This window comes from Podospora anserina, chromosome 1 (assembly GCF_000226545.1).
Source record: "Podospora anserina S mat+ genomic DNA chromosome 1, supercontig 6".
Lineage (NCBI taxonomy): Eukaryota > Fungi > Ascomycota > Sordariomycetes > Sordariales > Podosporaceae > Podospora > Podospora anserina.
In genome coordinates, this window is record NW_001914851.1 from 866,202 (window position 1) to 891,054 (window position 24,853).

Genomic DNA, 24,853 nt, shown 5'->3' on the forward strand with positions numbered 1-24,853 from the left:
GGGGAGAGATTCAGGATGAGAGCGAGTGGGCTACGAAAATGTCGTCCCTGTTCGTAAGGAGACTAAGAGACATACGCTCGACAGATTTTCTCGGTCGACTCTACTACACCCCCTACCCTTACGTGGTCTGTGATCTCTCTACCTACCTACCTAGTCTTGGGGGGAACCCTAGACTGGTTCGCGGGGGGCTGCTTTGACGTGTAAGTGGACCGCGGCAGCAGGACCTTGCCAACCGAGCCGGACATGATGGATAGTAGATGGGCAGAAAAAACTGCTGATGGGCAGGCAATGACAGGGAACAGGGTGATACGATGCAAGTATGGCATCTGAGTGTCCGTGGATGGGTGTACAGTACCCAGTGTGATTGGCACTCGCAACGACGAGGGGTGTGTAGAGTGGGTGGTAGAGCGATCGCACCTAAGGGCGGGTATCAACTCACACACGCCGCTCCTCTGGGTTGAAGGACCCATGTTACCCAAGAGCGTGACAGGCGGTGCGGAGCCAACCAAGGGTACCAAGCGAATCTCTCTCACACTCAACACTCTCCACCGTTCGACGGCTTCCTGGCGTCTTGCGGACGCAGAAGCGCCACGGCCAAAAGAAGATGGCAATCGATAACCAGGATGTCCCCTGTCACTGGGTGGGTTTCCTGTTATGGCTCCCTAGCACGCACGACCGTAGGAGGACGCATCTCTTTCTGGCGAGCTCTGACCTAGAGGGGTATATCAGACTCATCTATCGAAGGGTTTAGCCGTAAACCTTGGTTCTTCCTGTTTCCTGCCTGCGGTTTCCCAATAAAATGGAAAAACAACTCTAGATCCAGAGAGATGATGTTTTTGGGAGAGACCTGTCAACGGGCAGCCATCGTGCCTCACTAGGCTGCTTGGTGCTTCGTTGCATGCGAGGCATCGAGAAGTAGACCTGAAGCCTTTGAGGGACTCGATCTTACCGATGTCATGCTATCGCGTGGGACAAATGAAAGAGAGCGCCAAACGCTGTCCTGCGGGTACCTTGCATGTGTGTCGGGGAAGACAGGCTCCAAACCGAAGGAGTACGAGTCTGAGGCGGAGACGATTATACGATACCGGAGCTTGATGACGACGGGTAATAGTATGTGGTTTCTGCCCTCCTTCATCAGCATGCGCGGTGCTACATGTGGCCCGGGCATGAACGAGAAGGATGCCGGTTGATGCTCAAGAACAACGAGACAAGGCACCGAAATGATGTCGATCTCGAGCTTTTCACCGCGTATCGAAGTTTGACAGGGCCTGATGAGGCTCGTTTGGGAACCTGGAGCGAACTCCACGTTGTGACGTCTCTCCTCTTACCTACGACTTTCAACATCACAGCAGCCGTCAAAGTATTGGTTTCACAACACATGAATGCTCACCGCTTGCCGCCATCCTGACATCGCATCACCCCGCGGATGTTGTGTCAGCGGCCCCCGCAGAGTCTCCCGGTTGGTTATCTTGGCCCTTTCGCCCTTTAGAGAACGGGGGGTTCCTCGCGCCGCAGCCTCAACATCCGATACATCAGCGACATTCAATCGAACGGGGAAGTCGGAATCCGATCCTGAAATTTGATATCCTACCGGACGTATGCGGCCTCACGAAATCGGGATGCAAGCTGCCTTGGCTACCCACAGTTCGACGGACTGATGCCGTCCGCTAGATCAGACGAACTGTCCAAGCCTCTACGCTAGGGGCGATCTCGGTATGCAGCGCTGATTTTCGTGAATGCTTCACCAGTCCCGACTTGGTGGAGTGTCAGACCATCATTTCATGCTGAACGTTGATGGAAGCCTGTCAGCGAGCTTCCACAGCCCTGTGACTTGGTGATGCGCAGCCTGAAGCCGGCCCACCGGACGGTCAGGGTCAGGGTCAGGGCCCCCCGGGGAGGAATTTTCTGGTGGCCTTCTAGCGCTGTGAGCGACGGAGTAGTGCCGAGCTAGCTAGCCTCCAACCTGGAAGGCTCAGCGGGGTTTGTGGTTGCTTCACATGGCACCGTGCAGCAAGATCCTAGAGCACTCACTAGATTCGCCGTGGAACTACCCTCATCTCCGAGACAACAGACAACAGACAACAACACACATGGCAGGGCGTGATGGCTTCATCGAAGCGCGCCGGCGACATGGTGTCTGTCGAGAACCTGGTCTCCCGTTGGCCTTGCGTTTCCCTCATGCAAGAAAGATCATCCCGCGCGCTGCAGCCCAAAAGGCGGCCCTCCTCTGACCAATTGGCACCAGTCTTGCCGCTCTGCTGACTTCAGACACATGCGACCAGTTCCAGGGACCCTCATGCAGCAGCTTGGTCTATGCGCCCGTCGGTCAACCTCACGATATCAAACTCCACGGCCAGGATGCGCCAAGTAGGAACTCTGCTGTGTCTTTGATGGTAAACTGACAACGGAGTACCGGACAAGGACGGTGAGAGAGTATCGGCCGCTGATGCTCAATTTCTTCGCTCTTTCGTTCGTCTGCGGTTCCCCTTCCAGGCCGCCAATAATACAAAGCAGTATGAGGAAGCATATCTGAGCCGCAGAAATCTGTCGACGGTCGGTTTGCTCAACACACAAACTGGTTTCATGCGAGTGGGCACTCTGGCGATCTGCATCCAGCGGGTATCACTCGATCTCAAGCTACAATCAGCCTCCGCAGACCGGCAACATCAGACGCCTCAGAAGCTCTCGGTGAACCATAAACCTTTGAAGAAACCAAAAGCCGATCGACCCCGAACCTCAGCTAGCTACCGTGTGGTATCATGTGGTATCATGTAATACATTCGCAGCATGGTTCGGAGAAGCAGACCGGTCAAATAACAGCAGAATAGATGGACAAAACACATGTTTGCGGGGCGTCATGGCATCGCAACCGCATCGTGTTGCCGGCAACCGGATGCGCACTGACGTTTGTCCAAACCCACCACTTCATCAGGGGACACTTTGGAGACGCTCGAATCGTTTCTGAATATCGTCATTCCCATCAAGCCATTGTCAGGTAATCTCCAGCTGGAGGAGGGACTGCTGAAAGCGATACCAGTTAATCTACGCGACCCTACCATCTACCTAGGTATGGGATAGACTCGACGGTTCAAGGTTGCGTTCGCTTCCGAGTAGCCAAGAGGTTGCAGAATCTTAACGTCTTTCTGCAGCTCTAACCAGACCGGGCCCAGATGGTAGCCAGCATTTGCCGAGAGGTCTTTCCCGCCATACTCCGTACAGTTCTCTCTTCTTCCCACTCCCCAGAGACTGGATGAATGACGGAAGTGGGATTGCGCGCATAAGTTGTGACAAAACCCGAGCAGATCATGTTCAAGACCCCCTCGCCGTTCCTGCCCCTCCTCTCCACACCCTCGTCAGCTGGCTTCCTACACAAGATTTTTGGACATCCACTTGTCCGATCAGATCCGGTTAATCATGGACCATGTCACGCTTCACTTGGAAAATATGTTGCACGGGAATGACAAATCGCATGGATGGCACCGGGCAGAGCTGTTCTTATTCCGCTGATTCCAGCCTCGACTCGACCAAAGTACTTTGACGCACAAGCTGTGATGTCGATTGCAGGACACCCGAAGTGAAACCGGTGGGCCTGGTTCTTTGCTACCACGCTATTCGAGCGGGCAGGCAGCTCGATGAGCCGACATACCGGTCGGTCGTCAGATGTAACCTTCACCACTCGCCGGGCGATGCGGCGTGGGTTGCCGTGAAAAGACTGAGCCGCTGTCAGCTAGGTAATCTCAGCTCGTGCTCATCAAATCCCGGAATCACAGAGCAACCGTACATGATATGTGCGACGACGTCTGGATAGCCAAAAAAAAACCAAAAAAACCAAAAAAAACCGTGTGTACACCGCACTCTCTGTGATCTTCCAACACAACTCGCTTGGCCTCGGACCTGACCTCCGTGCGCCGAATATTCCACAAAGGGAAGAAAGACATGGAAAAAGCTTTTCGCCATCTCCCACCAGTTGCCAGACCTCGACACATCTTGCACACAAACAGACGTAAACCTTTCAGAAACACCATCTCGCACAGGGCACGAAGGTACAGGAGAGCTCCCGTTCAGAGGCGCGCCAATCCTGGCTGGAATTGTTGGCGCTGGCCCGTCCCGCCCTCTCACAGCTCCCGCGAAACCGGAACCAAGCTCTGCCCAAAAAGCCACAAAGTTTAGTTGGATGTATGTCTGTGTGTATGATGTTCCAGTTTGTGACCGATCACTTTGTAATCTTTTGTTGTCACTCGACCGAATGGGAAGGCTAATGCTGGGTATGAACTCGTAAAACCGGGCGGACCTGGTCTGGCTTGCCGGGACTCGTCCGTGGTCTTTTGAACACCCCAAGTGGGAATGATGACACCAGGTTTCACGATCTAACAGCACAGCGCCCAAAAGAGCAGCAACACACGACATGTCTAACCCTGTTTATCCTTTTTATTCTTTCTTTCTTTCTTTCTCTATAGCCCCCCCCCAACCCCCCCCAACCCCCCCCAACCCCATTCCCAGCAATTCCTCCATGCCCTTCCCCCAGATAGTACAATCTCTCCCAAGCAGGCTGGGGTCGTTGTCTCTGAATCCACTCCTCCAGTTGTAAACCAGCAAAACTCCGGATCCGTTGTTTCTTGAACCATGGGTGCCGCCTTTTCATCTTTCCTCTCTTTGGCTCTTTTCCACCCTCGGCCGGCCTTCCCGGCCTGACCATACCTATAGTCCTCGAAAAAGTAAACACCACCCTCCCCTTGCACGACGTCCAAGCAAACGCAACCAAAGACGCTTTGTCGTGCGTCTTTGCATTGGAGGTTCACATCGAGCAGAGAAAAAGACGCCGCTTACTCAGTTGACCTCCTATCTCATGAATGCACCGGCCGGTGTGGTTCCCTACGCAACCGATCCTTTTTGCAACACATACACCCGTCCGTCTCCATTCCCAGAGCCCAAGAGGCAATGCCAGATTGCCTAATCGAGACATTAACGCTCTCCTGGTTTCCCAAGCCTTTCCCACCCCGGCTTAGGCTCAGCTGTTACTACTTTATCCCTGACAAGGCTAACAACAATGGAAAGCTGAAGGATCTTCGAAGACGCTTGTGCGCAAGAAAAAAGAAAAAAAAAGGAAGGAAAGAAAAAACACGCTAAACGGCCCTCTTTAGGCGGAACTTCGGGACTCGTCACCACCATCCTCCACTTGCTTCGTATTTACATACACCAAAATCCCCACTCTCAACCAGGAAAACAAGAAGGCAAGACAAGAAGGCAAGCCACCATGGTTGACATCACACACATCACACACACACGCACACACACACACACACTTTCACCGTTATTCGTTCCGTAGAGCATGAACCTAGTAAAAGCGTGCCAAGTTGGTGTGACTTTTGTGATCGATCAACCTAGTGCACCCACACCCCGGTCTAGTTCGCTTCAGATATAACTCCCGGGCCGTTAAGTGACAGTTTTCTCTTTGCTGGGACCGCCTGCCTAGTGGAGGGGGGTGTGAGAATGACGAGTGACTGAATCTGTGCGGTGTTGGGTGATTCGGGCCGGCCCACTGAACGACAACAGGTTACTTGACAGGCAACGACTTCCGATCCAGGGGCGCGATGAAAAAGACGAGCGGGCTGAGGATGCGATCCAGACCAATCCACACCCCCAACCCACGCACATCATGATGTACATCAGTCGAGACAACAAGCTTCCCCCTATCCTGTCCTTTCTTCCCCACCCGCCCCGTCCCCTACCCGTGCGGCGCGGTAGTTTACAGCTTGTCGTCAGCAGCAGCTTCCGGCTTTGGGTCGCTTGTCTCGAGGGTAGCGGTCATGTTACTAGCAGCGGCGGCGGCCACAGGTGTGGGTACAGGTGTAGACGCATCCGCACCCTCTTCCGCCGCTTCTTCGGCTTGTCCTTCCTTGATCTCGCCCGCCTTTGGGGTGGCGACGACAGTAGCGACAGATTCATTCGTCGGCGTGGCAGTCTCCACCTCATCAGTGGTAGCAGCAGTGGTGAGGGTGGTGCTTTCGGAAGCGGCAGCAGCGTCCCCCGTGGTTTCAGCTGTATTATCAAGAGGACCAGTAGTGGTGGCGGCGGCATGCTCAACCGTCTTCATCTCCAGGCCTTCCTTCTCGCCACCTTCAGCTCCACCGGTTGGACCAGGAGTAGCTACGTTCTCGTCACCGTTGTGCTGCTTCTCTTGGAACGTAAAGGCATCCGATAGGTTGACGGCCAAAAAGGTCTTGGGCAATTTGACTCTGAATGGACAAGCACGCGTTAGCAAATCCACAAATATAAGCCTCTGATATATGTCCAACGTGACCAACGAGATCACCAAAACCAAGGAACCAAAGGTTGGTCCTGTTTGGGTTGACCTACCGGCCCTCTGATACAGGTCCGGCATGGCATGACATGATGCGAAGGGGCTAACGGGGGGATGGGAGATGCGGAGCAAAGGAAGAGCATCCAAAGCCCAACAAACAGAATGACAAAGAAAGCAAAAAATAGGAACTTACTGATGGAACTTTGCCCTCAACGTCTCAATAACAAACATCCAGTCGGCATGAGCCGTCAGGCTTCTCCTGGGCGCGCACCCAATGCAGTGTTTGCTGTCGAGCTGCACATCCAGCGGGTCGAACACATGACAGCCGGGGCTAATGGTAATCTTGATGCTGTAGTTGAACACGGGCGTGCCCTCGGCATCAATGGGCGGGTTGGCCGGCATCTCGTACAGTTCAAAGGAGATCTGCGACAGGTAGTCCAGTTCCGGGATCGTGGCCCGCTTGATCTTAGTCTCGAGGCCGCCCTCCAGAATGCAGTTGAGCAGCGTGTATATGTGAGATTCCTTTGTGAAGTAGATGAACGACTTGGCCTCCTCGGACGCCTGCATGTCCTCGAGGTCCTGGACGATTTCCTTGAGCAAGGGGAGCGAGGTCAGAAGACCGATCTCAAGCTTCTCGCTGTCCGAGATGCCGTATTCCTGCGGGCAGATGAAATCGAAGAGAACCTTGGCCAGCTGGTACAGCTCCCGAAGGGGCTCGAATCGGGCGTCGGTTTTGGCCTTTGTCTGGCTGTTGCCGCGGTGAAGGTGAAAGTACCTCTCTGGAAGCTCAGCGTCGACATTGCTCGAGGGTCGCAGGCCGTTGAGGAACGACCTCCTACGGAAGATCCGCTTCACAGCCTTGTGGCCCTCCTTCTCAATCTTCTCACTAAGACTCGAAGCTGACCTCTCTGTTTTAGTCTCCTCTGGCAGAGGTGCCGTTCGAACACTATCCTCCGAATCCTTTCCGCTGGCGATCGCCGGCACAGAGCTGGATGCCGTTGCCGACGCGGTTGACGTCTTCCCGTTGGACGACGACGACGACGAAGATGCCGCTGGCGACGGACCTTTTCCGAAATTGGTCTTGTACTCATCTTCAAGCATGTTCTTTGGTGGCGCAAACACCCACTCGAGGAACTGGCGATTGTGGAGGGCATCAAACTTCATGGTATCATAGAGCTCCGAGATCTTGCTCGGATCAACCTTCTCGCCATCGCAGAACTCGGCGAAGAGTTTCTCCCAGCGCTCTTTGAACAGCTCCGCATCCTCACCGCAGCACCACCTCGCCTGGATGCCCGTCACCGCATTAGCCTGCGACAAGGAACCAACCGACGCAAGCGACGAGATTGACACACCAGAGGTGGAGTTCCCATCGGCGGCGCCCTTATCACCAGAAGAGGGGTTGTTGATGGCGTTCAGCGAGTTCACTGCACCACTATACAGCTTCGCGTAGTTGTGCTGCATGACCTTGCGATGGAAGTTCATCAGCTGCACCACCCTCGTCTGCACCTCGGCCGGCTCAGGCATGTTGTCTGGCCAAGCGAACTGAGGCGGCCTCTCGTTGCCCTTCCGAAGAAGCCCCTTAAGCTTCTTCTTCACCTTGTCCATCTCGTCCTTGGCCGCGTTGGAATCATCCAAAAGATCCTTACGAATGGTGATAAAATCCTCGGGCACATCCTTCTTGTTGAGGAAGCTGGCCGCCCAGATCTGAGCCGAAGTCACGACGCGACGCTCCGAGGAGCTGAAGACATGAACCTCATCGAGAACCTCGCGGTTCATGAGACCCAAGTCACTGCGCATGCTTTCGCCGAGCTCCTGCGCTTGGTAGCGAGCAGAGTGCGTGGGCTCGCCGCCCCATTTGACAATGAGCTGGAGTTTGTCGAGAACAAGGCTTTCTTCCGCGGCGGTGAACTTGGACATCGTGACGCCTGACAGAGAATCATGGCGCTTAGGCGACCTCCGGGTCTTGTACGCATCGCTGTCGGCCTTGTCACCTTCGCCCTCGGTCTCGGTCTGAAGTGGGTGGTCCTCCTCTTTCATCGTGTCGATTTCGTTCTTGTTCTCAGTCTTGCCGTCATCTTCAGCCGAAGTGTCGCTCTTCTTGTCCTTCTTCTTCTCCTTGTCCTCTGGCTTCTTCCTGAACATGGGTTTAATCTGAACCTTGGTGCCGGCCCAGCTGCCCTTCTTGATGAGCACGTTGCGGAGAGCTTTGAGCTTGTTGCGGTCTTCAACACCCTCCCTCATTGCCACATCCACGGCATCGAGGACACTGGCAAGGGCAGGCTCGCCGATGAGAAGAACCTCTTCTTGATGGCCTTTGAGAAGCTCAATGAACGGCGCAGTGTGGAAAGTGAACTTGTACTTTTGCTTTGGCGTTCGGTCCGCGTGACGAATGACGGACACGACACCCTTGAGCTTCCAACTCGGTTTGGGGGGGGGTGGAGGAGGAGGTTCTTGGTCATCTTGGACGGCGGTAACGGTTGTCGGCGTGTCAACCTGCATGACAGAAGGCGCCGCAGAAACAGTCGAGGGGGCAGTAGAAGGTACACTGTCAGCCACCGAAGACGAGAACTGACTGGCCAAGGGACTAGCAGGTATGCTCCCGTATTTCGAGTCTCCCTTGATCGTGATTGTCTGGCTGCTAACCACCTCACCTGGCACCTCCCTGGCCACAGCTGGCTTGTCCATACTTGCCCTGCTTTGCGCCTGCTGGGCAGCCACATGGGCGACCAACTCCCTCTCCTTATTCGCGTACGCCGCACGAACCGCCATGCTGGCCGCCATAGGGTCCACGTCGGAGATCGCAGGCGATGGAATGGGAGGGGTGAGTCCCTCTTTGCGAAGCTTCTCTTTGATGAAAATCTCCTTGAGAATGTTGGCGCAGTGATCGTAGTAATCATCATTATCCTTGACGAAACTCCAACCGTTGACGTCGATTACGTAGCTCTTCCCGCCGGCGCGCAAAAAGTCGAAACCGCAAACGCGCTGACCAAACGTGGTACTGATCTTGCTGGCGATCTCCTTTTCCTCGGCGCTCAACCCTGTGACGTACCGGACCTCTTTTCCGTGCGTGTTACGCCTCACCACGCCGTCCACCACTGGCGATTTTCTCGTCTCTGCGTGGCAGTATGTTGGCCCAACCGTGTAAGCTTTTACATCTTCAGCATTGTCAACTTGCATAAAGCGTTCATAGATGAAACTCTCCTCGGGATGGGTGATGCACCTCGGGACCGATAGTCCCTCGACATACTCGCTGCTCTTGTTGCCAATCTTCCGGAAAAGCTTCCTTGCGCCGCCGCCTGCGGAAGAAGGGAAATAGATGATGATGTTGTGGTCCTCACCGCTGGTTGGCTTCTCAACAAATGGCTTCTTGATCAAGGTTCCGTCAACGGACAGGATGTCACCACCATCCAGCAGCTCAACCTTGCGGGGAGCAGCTGCTCTGGCGGCCTCCGGGTCAGGATCCGTGGGCTCGAAGACAATCCCACTAATGTCCTTGATGTGCTTACACACGTCAGGTGTAAGAAGTCGGGGGCCGCCATCACGGTTGACTTCAATTCTTTGGGGAGTGGGGACATTGATTCTATCCAACAGTCTCAAGCACAGCCTTCTGTCCCAAAGAATCTTTTGCATAGGCACATCGTTGACACAGAAAGGTTTTCTGGCCTTGACATACGCGATGGCCTTGTCAAGCGGGAAGCCGTCCGAGTAGAATGAGATCAGGTAATCGCAGATGGGCCAGTTCTCAATGGACTCGTCAAGAATAACCTTGTCCCCAAATACACAGACGTCGAATTCGCGGTTCTGAATCAGGCGGTTCAAGATATTTCTACTAGGCTTGCTCCGGGCTTTCACGTCCAGCGCGCAGACGCCGATGACGCCCCAGGGAGCGGGCCTAGGTTCTTCCTTCTCTCCGCGGTGGTGATGATGGGAAACGACACGGTCTCCGCTAGGGCTGTGGCTGCTGGCCGCGGTACTACCGCTGAACCTGCGCTTGGCCCGGCTTCGCGATCGAGTAGGTTGAGGACGAGGAGTAGGGGTTGTTCCTGTTTTCTGCTGCGTATCGCCACTTGCTTGAGATTGCTGACCAGTCGTCTTCCCTATATCACCAACAGTTTGACCTCTCGCCTCCCGAGGAGCAAGCTGAAGGGCACCCTGATGGGATCCCTGACTTCCCGTGGTAACTGTGACGTTCGACATGGTCGCTTCAGGCTGGGCCGCCTTATTGGTAGCCATGATGCCAGACACTGACCGATGGCCAGGGACGCCAGAGATGCTATTGTTGTCGCTTCCGTTGGCAGAAGCAGCTGAGCTGATGACTCCGCGAGCAGAGGCAAGACTATAAATCGACCCAATGCTCACGCGGTTGCTGACGCTTGCGCCGGCCTCGGAAAAGGAAGAGCGGGCGCTGCGGTAGGCGGGTTCTGGTAGTTGGTTGTGGCGATACAGGCCTGTCTCGCTCTGAGTGCTGGGCAACAGGCGAGGGGTCTCGGATTCTTCAATGGCGGTTGCCGAAGAAGAATCTGCAAAATCTCGAGGGGAATAAGGTTGCTCGGAGGGATTGGTTGGGACACGGCGGAGGCTGGTGGCGTCTTCGCTCCAGGCGTCGGAATGGGACGAGTCTCGACGGACAGGATGACCTTGGGCTGGCAGATGGGCTTTCAACGCTTGGTGAGTAATAGCCGTGGAAGGTGGGGGCATGGAGAGATTCGTGCGGTCAACGTGGGCCTCCGCGAGAGTTGTTCCAGGATCGGCCTGCTTGCTCTTGCGGTTGGTAAGACTGGCGAGAGAAGACGAGGAGAGGTTGCGCATATGGAAGCTGGTTCGGTGCGTTCTAGTTCTCACCGGCGAGACTGGTGCTGGTGGCGGCGCGCCTGCCGGTGTGACTGCTGGCGACGTTGAGTTTGCAGCTGGCTCTGCCTGTCCTTGCTCTTTTCCCTTTTCTTGTGGCGCAAAGTATCCGTTCACCGGCTCTGTGGATTCCACCGATGATAGGCCTGCTTCGTCAAGCTTCGACTTGTCAGAGTTTGTGTCCATGGCTAGGACAGAAAATGCGGGCACCGGAACGAGTTCGAGCTTCTTCCTTTGGGTTGGCACGGCACTCTCGGTGTGTGGCTTGCTGGTTCCTGGAAGGGAACAAAAGAACGAGAGGCTTCAGGGGGATGGGAGGCTCAAAGAGACGTGTTTGTGGACGGTCTGGAAATGCTCGATACCGAAATGCTACCAGTCAGATAAGACTGACACGACGGGGATTTTTTATGGTACAAGAATGGTCAATCGATACTGACAAGATGTGGCAATAAACGGTCTAGAGCTGATTTTCTACCAAGCAATAGGAAGAAACAAAACAGAAGCAGAACGAAAAACAAGAACGCCAAACACTTTTGTTTTGTGCCAGTCCCTGCCGCAATCCGATTCCGCTCTGGGGTGCCGTCTGTTCCACGTGAAAATGAAAGAGTCTGGGGCAGTAGTGGCCCAGCCAAGCAGTGGCATCCGTAGATTCTCTTCAATGGCGAATGGCCAATGCGAATGGAAGGGGCCGAGAGAAGGGCACGAAGCTGATGGCCAGACTGCCACGACTGGGCTCTCTGGATGGGCCAACCCGGTTCCCGAATCGTGGTTGCACTGCTGCCAACCAGGGCTATTTTTTCCCTGGCGGGGCAGTTTGGAAACCTGGGAGGGGCACACAAAGCATGATGACGCCCTGGCCCGCAGAGCACGAGCCAACATGTGTCATTGGGATGGTGGGGCATCTGTCTCTAATCTTGTCTCTGTTTCCGTTTGCATTGATGGGACATGCTGTCTCAACCCTGAGGGGTATTCTCATGTTCCATCTGCAAGTGATTCCTCCCACAGTCTTTAGCAGTTTGCATCGCCAATGCCTCAGTTTTGCGATCTGTGGCCACAAGGTGTCATATTGAGTGCTGTGCGTAACGGGTAAGTGCTCGCGTGACCCGCTTTGGTTGTCATCCGCTACTCTGGTGTCATGTCGAGCTCCCATAGGCCAAGCGGTTTGGCTTGTCCTAGGAAAACAGGCGGTGAAGAAGCTTTCGGCTGGCTTGCATGAAGCCCCTGTCATGGTTCAGATTCTCGATTATGGCGTCGAAAAACTGCCATGTTCGTGTGTTAATCCGGAGCGGGGGTGCCTGCCGGCCGGCGGTGTGTCTTGGCATATGTCTTCGGCACCCTCGACCCGGCCTGGGGTCGGTGTTCGGTGGTTGTGGGGCCGATCGAAAAAGTTTGGGTGGGGTCCAAGTCCCCTTTCCCATGTGTGGCTGAAAATTTCTGGACGGGCTTGGTTCAGCGAGGCTGCTGCTGTAAGAAAACTTCCATCACCAATATTTTACTCGCGACAAAGGCCATTGGCAGCGTATACAGTGGTTTTTTGTGATAGAAAGCTCCTCGCGAGCTGCAACGCGACAACCATGCCTCACTCAGAGATCGACCACCCTTCGACGAAGCGGCAAAAGCGCGATGCGATCGTGCAAGCGCAGCCATCTTCAAAGAGGAGCGGCTCGGCCATTTTTGCGCCTTTCCGGGTACGCATTACCCAACCACAGAAAACTATGCAAATTCGAGATGGAAACAATTCTGACAGTCCTGAGTCCTGTAGACCATTGGTTTAGTTTCACCAACAAACGTTCCCTTTGCCACGATTCCCCTTGGCAAAACCACCTTCCAGATCACGACTTCTGTCGGCCGTGCCCTTCAAACATACGATCTCAAGCGCGGTCTCAATCTTGTGTTCGTCACCCGCCCTCAGACTCCCGCCGATATAACCGCCACCTGTGCTTGGAAGGAAAAGGTATATGCTGCTTGGGGAAACCCGAGCAAGGGTGAATCTCAAGGATTATGGGCCTTCCAGCGCGGCAAGAAGGCTGCTGAGCTTCAGCTCCCTATCGGCCTCGATCAACCCATCAAACAGATTGTCATTTTTGGCTCGTGGATTATCGCATGCTGTGTCACGAGGATAGAGGTCTTCAAGTCGGCTACACTGGAACACTACACTACTCTCTTTACTGCGGCGGCTAAGAGGGGCGACAATGAAATTACGGGCGGCGTCTGCAACATGCCAACCTTCTTGAACAAGATCTTTGTCGGCCGGAAGGATGGTTGGGTTGAAATTTGGAACGTCAGTACCGGCAAGCTCGTATACACGATCCTGCCGCCCGCACCCAACAGCGGGTCCGTGACTTGTCTGCAACCCTCGCCCGCTCTGTCGTTGCTCACCATCTCGTACTCTGGGGGTTCTCTGGTCATTCAAAACGTTCTCACGGACAAGAAAGTGTTGCAGATCCAGGCTGGCAGTGAAGATGCTCCCGTTACCTGCATCTCATTCCGGACTGATGGTCAGGGTGCCGGGGAGGATGGCCGGAAGGATGGTGTTATGGCTACAGCAACTGGTTTTAGTGGGGATGTGACTTTCTGGGATCTCAACAAGGGTGGAAGATCGATGGGTGTTTTGCGCAGCGCCCACAACCCCCCATCACGCAACAAGGCCGTTGGTGGCGGTATCAGCAAAATCGAGTTTCTTCCCGGTCAGCCCGTAATCATCACAAGCGGTCTCGACAACTCTCTCAAGTCTTGGATCTTTGACGAGACACCATTCTCGCCAGTACCTCGCATTTTGCACCAGCGAAGTGGACATGCGGCGCCTGTCAGCTGCCTGCAATTCTTGCCGTCTGATTTCGATGGCGCAGAGGCTGGAAACAAGTGGCTTATGAGCGGTGGGCACGATAGGAGTCTCTGGGGATGGAGTTTGCGAAGAGATGGTCAGAGTACCGAACTATCACAAGGTGCCATTCGGAAGAAGGCAAAGAAAGCCGGTATTCTTGCTGGTGGGTCTTTAATTCAAGGCCCAAGCACAACCTTGGAGGATCTAAAGGCCCCGGAAATCACATGCATCGCATCTTCACTAAACCGCGATGGTGGTATTGGTGCTATGCCCGGAAAGCAGGTCATTTGGGACAAGGCCAACAGCACAAAATACTCTAATGCCGAGCTCAGCGGAATGACGGGCTGGGAGAGTGTCGTTACCGCTCACAAGAACGACCCGTGGGCTCGCACATGGTTTTGGGGACGAAAGAGAGCTGGTCGTTGGGCATTCAAGACTGGCGACGGCATGAATGTTTCCACTGTGGCCATCAGTTCATGTGGCACTTTCGCTGTGGTCGGGTCGGAGGGAGGCAGTATCGACACTTATAACCTTCAGTCAGGTCGGCACAAGCAACGTTTCCCTTCCAGGTTGACACCGGCCCAATTGAGGCAGATCAAGATGATGCAGCTGAGAGCGCTGGACAAGGTCAACGAGCTTCAGGCACGATCAGCCCAGAGCTTCCCGCCGGGCACTGGCAAGCACACAGCGGCGGTAACAGGTCTTGTTGTTGACTCTCTCAACACAACCATTACCTCGTGCTCGCTCGACGGTAAGATCAAGTTCTGGGACTTTTCCACCGGCAACTTGATCGACGAAATCAACTGGGCGCCCATGACCAAGATAGTGACCTGCCGCTATCATCCAGGCAATGACCTTATCGCGTTTGCCTGTGACGACCACTCCATCCGGGTTGTCGATATTGGAACCAAGCAAACGATCAGAGAATTCTGGGGCTGCCGGGGAGACATCAACGACTTTTGCTTCTCCAATGACGGCAGGTGGATCATTGCTGCCTCTCAAGACTGCATCATTCGCATCTGGGATTTGCCCACAAGCCATCTTATCGACGCATTCCGCACGGAAACTCCCTGCACCGCCCTCGCCTTCTCCAACACGGGCGAGTTCCTAGCCGGCTCGTGTGAAGGCAGCCTTGGTGTTCAACTCTGGACTAACAGAACGCTCTTCAAGCACGTCCCAACCCGGCAAATCTCGGACGCCGAGATTGGCGAGGCGGCCGGCTCTCTGCCGACGGCATCCGGTGAAGGTGGCGAAGGTCTCATTGACGCTGCCTTTGAGGATGATGCCTCGGAACCAGCCGATGATGGCGTAACTGCGCCAGTAATTGACCAGCTCTCCTCCGACATGATGACCTTGTCTCTGGTCCCCAAGAGCAGATGGCAAACCCTTCTGCATATCGACTTGATCAAGCAAAGAAACAAGCCAAAGGAGGCCCCCAAGGCGCCCGAAAAGGCACCATTCTTCTTGCCATCTGTTGGCGGATCGAACTCGCTATTACCTCCTATTGAAGACGACAAGGAGGGCAAGGAGGTTGTATCGAGGATAACGCAGCTAGATGCTACGAGGCAAGAGCAGGCTTTCTCCAGCAAGCTGACTGCCTGCGGGGAAAAGGGCGATTGTAAGTTTCCCGCCGTTGTGATGATTGGATAACAAGATGGCTGACCCTGCATACAGACACCGAGTTTATCGAGCACCTCAAATCTCTTCCTCCTTCGGCGGCTGATCTTGAGCTCCGGTCCCTCTCCATGGGCAACAGTGAGGACGATTACGAAAATAACGAGTTGCTTCACTTTATCAAGGCCTTGACCAGCAGGCTGATCGCCAGAAGAGACTACGAGCTGACACAGGCGTGGATGACTGTGTTCCTGAAGCTGCACTACGACCTTGTGATGGCCAACGACTGTCTTCTCAAGGCGCTGGACGAGTGGAAAGAGCACCAAGCGCGGGAAAGAGATAGGCTGGATGACTTGATTGGGTACTGCAGCGGCGTTGTTGGATTCTTGAGGAATCCCAGGACATGAATCAAATGTTTTTGTTTCGTTTTTCTGGTAGCATGTAATGTTGGAATCGAAAGTGAAACCAGGAGAAACTTATATATCACTAACTTTGCTGGAGTATTACTCTCACTTGGTTTGTCGCTCTCTGCTCTTCTGTCATCAATATCGCTCTATCCAAACAACCGATCCAGCACCCTGTCAAAGGCGTTCCTGTCGTGACGTTAGTAAAAAGAAAGGGTCTTTCGCAACTGATATAGAAAAATACGTACTTTGGGGGGCTGGGAACATATGTCCTTTGGTACTCTTCAATTTCATCGACATTCTTTACCAAGTCGATCTCATCTGAGCGATGCAGTTTTGTCTTGTTGACAAACTTGTATCCTAGATACAAGATGGGACATACCGCAATCATTGTAAACCTGTTCTCAGTCAGCTGGGCACTCTTGTCTTGGTCCGGAATTAGACTTACGAAAATAAGAACGTTGGCACATCCCACTTTCCGGGCAGGAAAACCGTGTACCCTCCGACAAATGTCATGACGGACGTCCCGATCAGCGCATACCACGCCGCATAAGGTTGCAACATGGCCTTGTACGGCAGGTCGTCTCTCTTGAACCCCTGAGCCTTCATCCCATAGTAGAACCGCAGGTACGTCACACACATGCAGGCAAAGTTGATCAGTTGGCTCGCCGTGACCAAGTTCACAAACCATTGAAGCACCACTGCGGCATCGTTTGAGACCTGCAAGAAACTCAAGAGCGAGATTCCCAAAACTACCAAGACGGCGTACAGAGGCACTCCCTTAGTTGTGACCTTTGTAAATATCTTTGGAGCCTTCCCCTCTAGCGCCATGCCGTAAAGAGACCTTGAGGCGCAATAGACATAGCTGTTTCCCGCCGAGAAGGCCGCCGTCAGGACCATAGCATTGACAATATCCGGCAGCACCCTGATGTTCAGCCGGTTCATCGCAATAACATATGGGCTTGCAGCTGCGCCCGGTGCACCCGTCGAGAATGCTATCTTCATCTCCTCGTCAGTGTATGGCACGAGAACACCAACCGCCAAACTTCCGAGCATAAAGAATGTCGTTAGCCGGTAAAACACAGCATTGAAAGCCCTGGGCATCACCACTCTCGGGTTTTCCGCCTCCCCGGCTGCCATGCTCACATAATCCGGCCCTGCTATGGTGAACGATGCCTGGATCAAACACTGCAGAAATCCTAGAAATCTCCCCAAGTCTCCTGTGTGGTACAACTCGGCAAAGGCGCCTGGATCGCTCCAGTATCGAAACCCAAACCTGTCTCCGGTCGGGTTCCCACCGCACATTACCACCACGGTAAAGATCAAGAGGGCAATAATGAGCAGCACTTTTCCCAGCGCAGCCCAAAACTCGACCTCTCCGTACCACTGCACAGCCAGCACGTTGATCAACCCATACAAGCAGATGATAATGGCGATGATTCCTCCAGCGGGTACAATCTCAGAGCCTTTCCAATAATGCAAAATAACATTGCAGGCGACAATTTCAAACGGCACCAGCGCGGCCTCGAAGATGAAGAAATTCCACCCGCAGGCAAAACCAAAGGCTTCGTCGACATAACGGCCGGCGAGTCGGATGAATGGCGAGGAAATGGGAAGGTAGGTCACCATCTCGGCCATGCAGAGCGTCACGGCAAGGATGAAGGAGCACCATATGGTGAAGGCGAGGAAGAGGGAGGCGGGTCCACCTTGGAGGAGACCACGGCCGATCTGGACATAGAGGGCTGTGCCGATTGTCCCGCCAATTCCTATCTCTGCGTGTTAGTTACGGAAAGAAGCAAGAGCAGTGGGGTTGCCTAGGGCAAATGGTTACCTATAAGTTGAATGTGACGAGACTTGAGCTGGCGTCTCATGCTATGCTCTTCTACCTGGGACCCGGAGAGCGACGGCGATGAAAGGGGGCCCCTTTTCTTTTCGTCGGTGCCACCATTGCTGAGAGAAGATGATAAGCCCCCCTTCTCCTGATCATGGTCTCCTGGGCTGGCAATAAGGTCGATTCCCGTGGAGGACATCGCTCCGTGGTGATTTATTTCAGTTGATCTCGATGGATTTGTTTGAGTAGGAGTGAAAAGAATTCCACCACAAAGATCATTCTGGTGATGCTTTTCTTTTTGTAAGAAATATCACGGGGAACCAGTCCGGGGCAATTGGCGGTGTCTTGCAGGGAGACCGAATGTTTTGACGGAAGGAGCAATGGTACAACGGATGCAGAGATCAATGTTGTGCTGGGTCGAGTAAACGATGGTTGGTTGGGAAGGGCAAGTACGTCACTTTTTGAAGCACGTAATTCAAATTCTAAAGACGGCCCACGGTGATCAGATCCCAACGGGGAAGGAGGATCCAACGAAAATATCTGTAGATTTTAGCGACTGGAGGAGAGGACGTGGGGGAACCACCCGGATGTGTGCCGTTCGCCGGTTCGTGACACTTTCCTTGCATATCTTCCACAGCACGAGGAGAACGCAACCGGGAAGCACCCTGCTGTCGCCTGTAAAGCCGATCGGGGGTCGCCGAAGGATCTGAACTGTGGAACGTGCCAAGGCCGGTCCCGTTCCGATTCGGTATTCAACGACAGCCGTAACTGCCGTCCGAGATTTGGTCCGACTGGATTGTCCGATTCAACACTTTCAGCGGAACAATCGCACAGAAAATAAACTCAAATGCCATTTCATTCGAAATCTCTCGTACATGCGCTAACCACCGCAATGGCGGCACCCGGACAGCAGACAGGTCTGCGACGGCTGCCTAGTGGGCTTTGGGTCGGTCAAACTCAAAATGACCATGACGTCTTGATTCAAGTTGGGTAGGTACGGTGGCTGATTTGGGGCATGGTATTCGGTCCTCCTGTCTTTTTGCAGAACAAACCCACGATCTCGTCCTCGTCCCATGACATTTGTTGACTGGACCCATCGACAAAAATCCCAATCGCAGACGTCACATCGCATCGTCCAGAGAACAGGCCCGAAGGCACCCCACATTCGGGTAGGCCATCACCATGTGCCGGGGAACAAAGTCCAGAATGAGCTGTGGTCACTTCCATGTCAGCTTCCACGAACGGTGCCACCCTTGGTGCAACGAGCCTGAAGTACAGTTCATCGGGCAAAAAGACGAGCGATGCGGCCATTGTATTGCGAAGACCCAGGTGGACTCTTCAAGAGCCAGCAGGCTCCAGGATGCTTGGGATTCATATTGCAACGATGCGAAGCAGGAGGTGCTTGTGTCTCTCCGGGAAAAGATCATCTCCGCCAACCGGGAAATCAGGGCTCTCAAGGAAGAGTTCCCCGACCTGGACGGTCTATCATCTGAACTAGAACGAGTACGAAAGGAACAGTCCGAAACCATGCGGATGATCCACGCACAAATGGAACGGGCGAAGGAGGAAGGGGCCATGAAGGAACTGTTGCTCATGCAAGAAAGGAAGAGTTCTCTCCAAAGGAAGAGGGACTCCGGGCGTTGTGGGAACGGGGCCACGGGGAATCAATTGCTCGAATCTCTTGACGGGGATATTGAGCGCCTGAATGAAGAGCAAGTGATGCTGATGGAAAGGTCTCCCGAGCTTACCAGGCTCATCTGGCTGGATCGGCAACTGGTGCAGCTGGAATCCAACGAGACAACGCTGTGTTCGCACGACAGTCTAGCAAAGCTAGATGCTATCACCAGAAGCCGGGATGTTTACGTGGCCGACGAGATCAGACTGACAGAGGAACGGCTAAGCAACCTCAAGTCTATTGAGGGACGATTGAGACATCAGGCAATGCAAGAAAAGGCAGAGGTCAAGAACGCCCGATGTGAGGGTTGTGCGGCTGCTCAGAAAGAGCCTGACAGGTATGTACGGCTGTTTTCTCTTCTCCCAAAACCTTTTCTCGTAGATTTTTGACAATAGCGTGTAGTGATTTGGTTCAAGTCGAGGATACTCCCGTCGCATGTCCCGAGACGCTGTCGCTCACCACCAACACAAAACGCAGTCTTACTACCGTCGTGGCCCCCGAGACCCTATCATCTACCACGAGCAGACCAAGCATTCCACTACCTCGTTATTCATTGCCTCGTTCGTCATTGCATCGCCCGTCTAGCTATATTTCCAGGCAATCCATTAACGAACAGAACCAGCCTCGTATTCTGTATCGAATTTTCACTCTAGCCACCGATCCCGCCGAATGCAGCTCCAGATGGTCGTTGAGGGCCTCACAACATTACGGCGAGTAGCCTGCTTGCCGTATTCTTGGTTTCCTACAAAAAAGGAAAATCCAAAAAGAAGCTAACAGAAGCAAACCGTCCGTGTTTTTCTATTTCCCCCCCTGCTGTCTATTCTCCTCCTCCAAAAACTGCCTCACCTCTTTTACCCTCGTCACCTCCCCCTTCTCCTTTCCCATGGTATTCTTCTTCTGGGTATAAAACTTGACTCTATCATGCGCCAGCTTTCCAGCACGGCGTTTATCAGTTGGACAGCGCAACAGCGGAATCAGAACAATGGCGGAGAGCGTATCAAAGACTTTTTGGGGCGTCACCCCGTGGCGGGCGGCCACCTCGTCGTACGGGAAGGTTTCCTCGGCCGTTTCGGCAATGTCGATGAGCAAGTTTGGAGACGGCTTTTTGCGGAGGGGGATGGTGAATTTTGTCTTGTTGGGTGGCTGTTTTTCGGGGGCTGTGGTGGGTGCTTTCAACAATTGGGGTGGTGGTGGTGGTGGTGGTGGTGGGGGCCCTGGTGATATTTGCGTCTGCGGTTGAGAGGACGGCTGAAGAGGAGCTTGCTGAAGCCAACGCATGTGCTCTTGCTGAACTACCGTGCAATGAAGGCCGGGTGGCTTGCATGGGCTTTGATTATGAATCGGACTTTGGACAGAGGTTGAGCAACATGGGCGCCCTGGCGTCGATTGCGAGCCCGGTGGAATCAACATGTGTCGTGGTTGTTGCTCTTGTTTCGGGTTGTGAGGTCGGAATACCGGTGGACCCTGACTTTGCATTGGACGCGGATTCATCCACGGGTTTGGGCTCGAGTTCATGCTCAAGTTCATGTTTTGTTGCGGCATTGGAACAAGACTTCCCATAGAGTACATTGCAAAGGGAATAGCGTTTGGTCCGAATGCTGCTTGGTTGATCATCTGACTGGACATGTGTGTGCTGCTAGTGATGAGAGCATTGTTATCTGATGGTGAAAGCATCTGACCTGTCTCATACGCCGGGTTGTTCATTGTGATCCCCCCAAAATCGAGGCAGGGGACTTGCTCGAAACATGGCGACGATGTGGAATTGAACAAAGCGCTGGAACTGGTGAAAAGCGATGTTGGATGGCTTGTAGATGGCATTGGCTGCGACATCTGTTTGGGTGAAACTGCCACCGACATGCGTGGTACGCGACTGATTGGAGGGAAATCCGTAGGGAAGGCAAAGCTTTCAAGAACTGGGATTAATGCACTGGGTTGTTCGGGGCTCATTCTGGGGCTAGGATCCTGAGATGGGCCTGGCCCAGTGTCAGTAGTTCTAGTGACGCTGCTGGGTGGTGCAGGTTGATCGGAAGCATGGCGATGGCTAGCAGAAGCTTGATGTAACTGCGAGCTGTTTTTGGTTATTCTAGAAACTGCCGGGTCTGGCTTTTGATCGTTCAGGTGTGGGTTTTGGGCTGGCTGGTCGTTCAGGCGTGGCTTCTTGACGGGACAACAAGATATAAACTCCACTTCATCATCGTCCGCCGTCCGTTTGGCTGGGATTGCTTGAGCGGGCTTTGCTGCCACTAGCTGAGACGCTGAACCCTTCTCCTGCTGTTTCGAAGACGACATGATGGCTACTTTTTCGTCGGCAGTGGATGTGTGGGTGCGAACTGGCTTCAGGGCAAGCGCGAGTTATATGTCCAACGATTCAAAGCATCGCGTTAAAAAGCTGGCGGTGAAAAAGGAACACATGGGAGCCTGTCATTTGATCCGATAAGTACTTCACAGGAGGCATCTTTGAAGAGTTGGAATGCGGGACAAGGGGACTATTGAATGGATGCAGCTTGTTGTACATGGCTTCATGATTCAGCAGGAGAGCAAAGCTTGGGCTGTTGTGCGCATTAGGATGAGATGTAGAGTAGACCTTTCGATGATTATGCATCAAGGTTCTCAGCTGAGGCTCTATATACCTGAAGTAAAAGGTGAATGAGGGGTTCCAGTATGATATGTTCACCATGTTGGAGTCTCGTGTTTTGTCTCAGAAAGGTGCAGCTCCTGAACAAGGGGAAAGGGGGTGTTAAGATCTGAGCTACGCTACTGCAGCTGTCACAAGTCTGCGAGCAGCTGGCACCACTGCGTGGGTTCTGAGTCCCCACTCGCCTGTGGCCCAAGCTCCCAACGGCGGGGCAAGGCTGAGCTTCTGCCTTGTGAATTGCTCCCCGCATCATCTCCAACTCTCCCTAATTCTTCCACCAACAATCTTGTGTTTGTCTCCCAACGAAATCGAAGTAACTACAAAACTTGCTTCCAAATACACGCCCAAAGAAGCCATAAGCATTTTTTTCGACCCAGAAGCGACCACGAACCGAAGAAGCACCACCATGGCGAACCAGGCAGGAGGGGCCAACGAGCTGCTATCCGCCCAGAAGTCATCAGACTCCGGTCTCCAAATCATTCTTCACCCACTCCCGATCCTTGAGATTTCCGACTTTATTACCAGAGGTTACCAAAGGAACTACAAGGGCGCCGTTGTTGGTGGACTTCTTGGTCAGCAAAATGGCCGCGAGATCACTATTGAGCACAGCTTCAGCATCAAGTCGGTGAAGAAGGAGGAGGATGGTGGTGTCTACGAGCTCGATGAAGAATGGTTCAGGCAAAGGTTGGATCAAAGTATGAGAATTCACCCAGTCATTTAAGCAGTACGCGTTTTGGCAACTAACATGGCGGAAGTGAAACTTGTCCACAAATCACCACAGCTCGACCTGGTAGGCTGGTATGCTCTCGTGCCCAAGTCGGGCCCAACAGTCCTCCACCTGCCAATCCACCGCCAAATCAGCACTGTCAACGAGTCCGCCGTATTGTTAGGATTCCATCTGGAGGACATGCTTTCTCCCGCGGCTGGGGACCCGCTTCCAATCACGATATATGAGTCGAACATGGAGGCCGAAGGTGAAGATAAGGAGATGAAGGATTCTGAAAACCCAACCAACATGGTTCTCCGCTTCCGCAAACTTCCCTACGCAACTGAGACTGGAGAGGCCGAGATGATAGGCATGCAGTTCATTCGTGAGGGTGGCGCCAACGCTTCGGCAGATGATGCCCCAGTCGAAACGAAAAACATCGCTGAGCAATTTGAGCAAAAGATCGCCGTGACGGATGGCAAGGGCAAGCGTAGGGCCGTTATGACCTCTGGGTCCGTTTCGAAGAACCCAGTCAGTCCGAGTAAAGGCAAGGGGAAACAAAAGGACGAGCCCTCCTCTTCCCCACCGCAGGCCGAGCCACCCAATCCCGACATCAACCTCACCAGGTCAGAGTCAGAGTACATGGCTGCGCTCCAAGCAAAGTTCAATGCTATCAAGATGCTCAAATCACGTATCGCTTTGATCATCACCTATCTGCAACGCCTCCCTCCCACTTTCACGGAAGGAAAGCAAACCACACAGGAAGCTTCTGATGCTGCTCGTGCCTCTGGCGGCCAATACACGATTCCCTCGAATAACATACTCCGGCACATTCAGTCGCTGGTCACCAACATCGACCTTGTCACCCCTGCTGAACAGGCCGCTTTGCGAAAGGAAATGCTGCAGGAGACCAACGATGTAAAACTCATCTCTTTGATCTCTGACTTGTTGACCAGCGTCGCTGAGGTCAAGGAGGCAGGTAAAAAGTTCAGCATCCTGGAGTCATCAAAACAAACACGTGGACCGAGAGGTGGTGTTGGGTATGGCGGGCCAGTGGGAGACAAGAGCAATGACTATGAATTAACCGGTTCCTATAGCCCTATTCATTCGAGGGGACATGCTGAGTTTGGCACGACAGGGTCTGTTTCACAAGAATTTGGTGGTGCCTCCGATATGCTTCACAACCTCTCTGATTAAAGTGCTCGTGACGACGAGAGCGGACCACGATAAACACTGAGGGGCTCTACAAAAACAGGAGATGAAGGGGTTGGGGAGCGCTAAGGGCAGCAGACATGTACATGCACGAAACATAACGAATATGTGTCCCCGGTGAGCAAGATAAAGCAATGACAATTATGATGAGTTTATGTATGGCGTTAAACATCCGGGAAAGACAGGACAGGGGCATGAATCAGGGTCAGGAAATCAGGCAAGGGCATGGGCATGAAAAGGAAACATGATTAGTGGTAGCGTCAGCCAGTCACCACGAATACAGGAAAATGCTATGCCTTTGAGCCAACAAAGCTATACACCGGTAAAAGTCATGCAAAATTAGAGACTACTTGATTACTAGTCTGACTGGTGACCTCACAAAACTCCCAAAACAGATATAGCATGTGTGAGTGAAAAAATAGACAGCGACCAAGGAGAAGCAACACACTAGAATTGGTCTGCCTACCCACATTCAAGCCCCAACCAGCTTCCGAACCCCTCCGCTCTCTATCACCATATTGTTATCGCTCCCCTGATGTGAATCACAACTCTTCATCTGCTCCATATTTGCTTACCTGCTGCGCTTGGAACCCTCTGCAATGCCCAGTGGCATTATCGATAGCACAGCAACATCTGATTTGGTGAACCCTTGGTGTTCATTGAAAGGAACAAAGCCAAAGACGAAAGATTGATCACACCAAGGAGATGAACACAGCATCATCGTGAAAGAGACAGAAAGATAAAAATAATAATAAAAAGTAGCGATTAGAAAAAGGCAAAAAGGTCATGTCCCCCATCTGTCT

At 53.3% G+C, this 24,853-nt stretch overlaps 6 protein-coding genes across 6 annotated transcripts; 3 read left to right on the forward strand and 3 right to left on the reverse strand.

The window, feature by feature from the left end:
* Positions 1–5,746: 5,746 nt before the first annotated feature.
* Positions 5,747–11,335, reverse strand: PODANS_1_23720 (uncharacterized protein; the record flags this gene model as incomplete). The annotated part of the gene is made up of 2 exons (XM_001906663.1): positions 5,747–6,236; positions 6,495–11,335. 2 exons carry the CDS (start codon positions 11,333–11,335, stop codon positions 5,747–5,749), a joined length of 5,331 nt encoding a protein of 1,776 aa, XP_001906698.1.
* A 1,040-nt stretch (positions 11,336–12,375) lies between these two features.
* On the forward strand, positions 12,376–15,994 carry PODANS_1_23730 (uncharacterized protein; the record flags this gene model as incomplete). Its single annotated transcript, XM_001906664.1, has 3 exons — positions 12,376–12,837; positions 12,912–15,591; positions 15,648–15,994. The coding sequence occupies 3 exons, from the start codon at positions 12,376–12,378 to the stop codon at positions 15,992–15,994; spliced, it is 3,489 nt and encodes a 1,162-aa protein (XP_001906699.1).
* Positions 15,995–16,140: 146 nt separating this feature from the next.
* PODANS_1_23740 (uncharacterized protein) lies at positions 16,141–18,021 on the reverse strand (the record flags this gene model as incomplete). The annotated part of the gene is made up of 4 exons (XM_001906665.1): positions 16,141–16,180; positions 16,240–16,389; positions 16,440–17,733; positions 17,823–18,021. The coding sequence occupies 4 exons, from the start codon at positions 18,019–18,021 to the stop codon at positions 16,141–16,143; spliced, it is 1,683 nt and encodes a 560-aa protein (XP_001906700.1).
* Positions 18,022–19,004: 983 nt separating this feature from the next.
* Positions 19,005–19,886, forward strand: PODANS_1_23743 (uncharacterized protein; the record flags this gene model as incomplete). Its single annotated transcript, XM_001906666.1, has 1 exon — positions 19,005–19,886. The coding sequence occupies one exon, from the start codon at positions 19,005–19,007 to the stop codon at positions 19,884–19,886; it is 882 nt and encodes a 293-aa protein (XP_001906701.1).
* Positions 19,887–20,295: 409 nt separating this feature from the next.
* On the reverse strand, positions 20,296–21,786 carry PODANS_1_23748 (uncharacterized protein; the record flags this gene model as incomplete). The annotated part of the gene is made up of 1 exon (XM_001906667.1): positions 20,296–21,786. The coding sequence occupies one exon, from the start codon at positions 21,784–21,786 to the stop codon at positions 20,296–20,298; it is 1,491 nt and encodes a 496-aa protein (XP_001906702.1).
* A 752-nt stretch (positions 21,787–22,538) lies between these two features.
* On the forward strand, positions 22,539–24,035 carry PODANS_1_23750 (uncharacterized protein; the record flags this gene model as incomplete). Its single annotated transcript, XM_001906668.1, has 2 exons — positions 22,539–22,827; positions 22,888–24,035. The coding sequence occupies 2 exons, from the start codon at positions 22,539–22,541 to the stop codon at positions 24,033–24,035; spliced, it is 1,437 nt and encodes a 478-aa protein (XP_001906703.1).
* Positions 24,036–24,853: the final 818 nt, after the last annotated feature.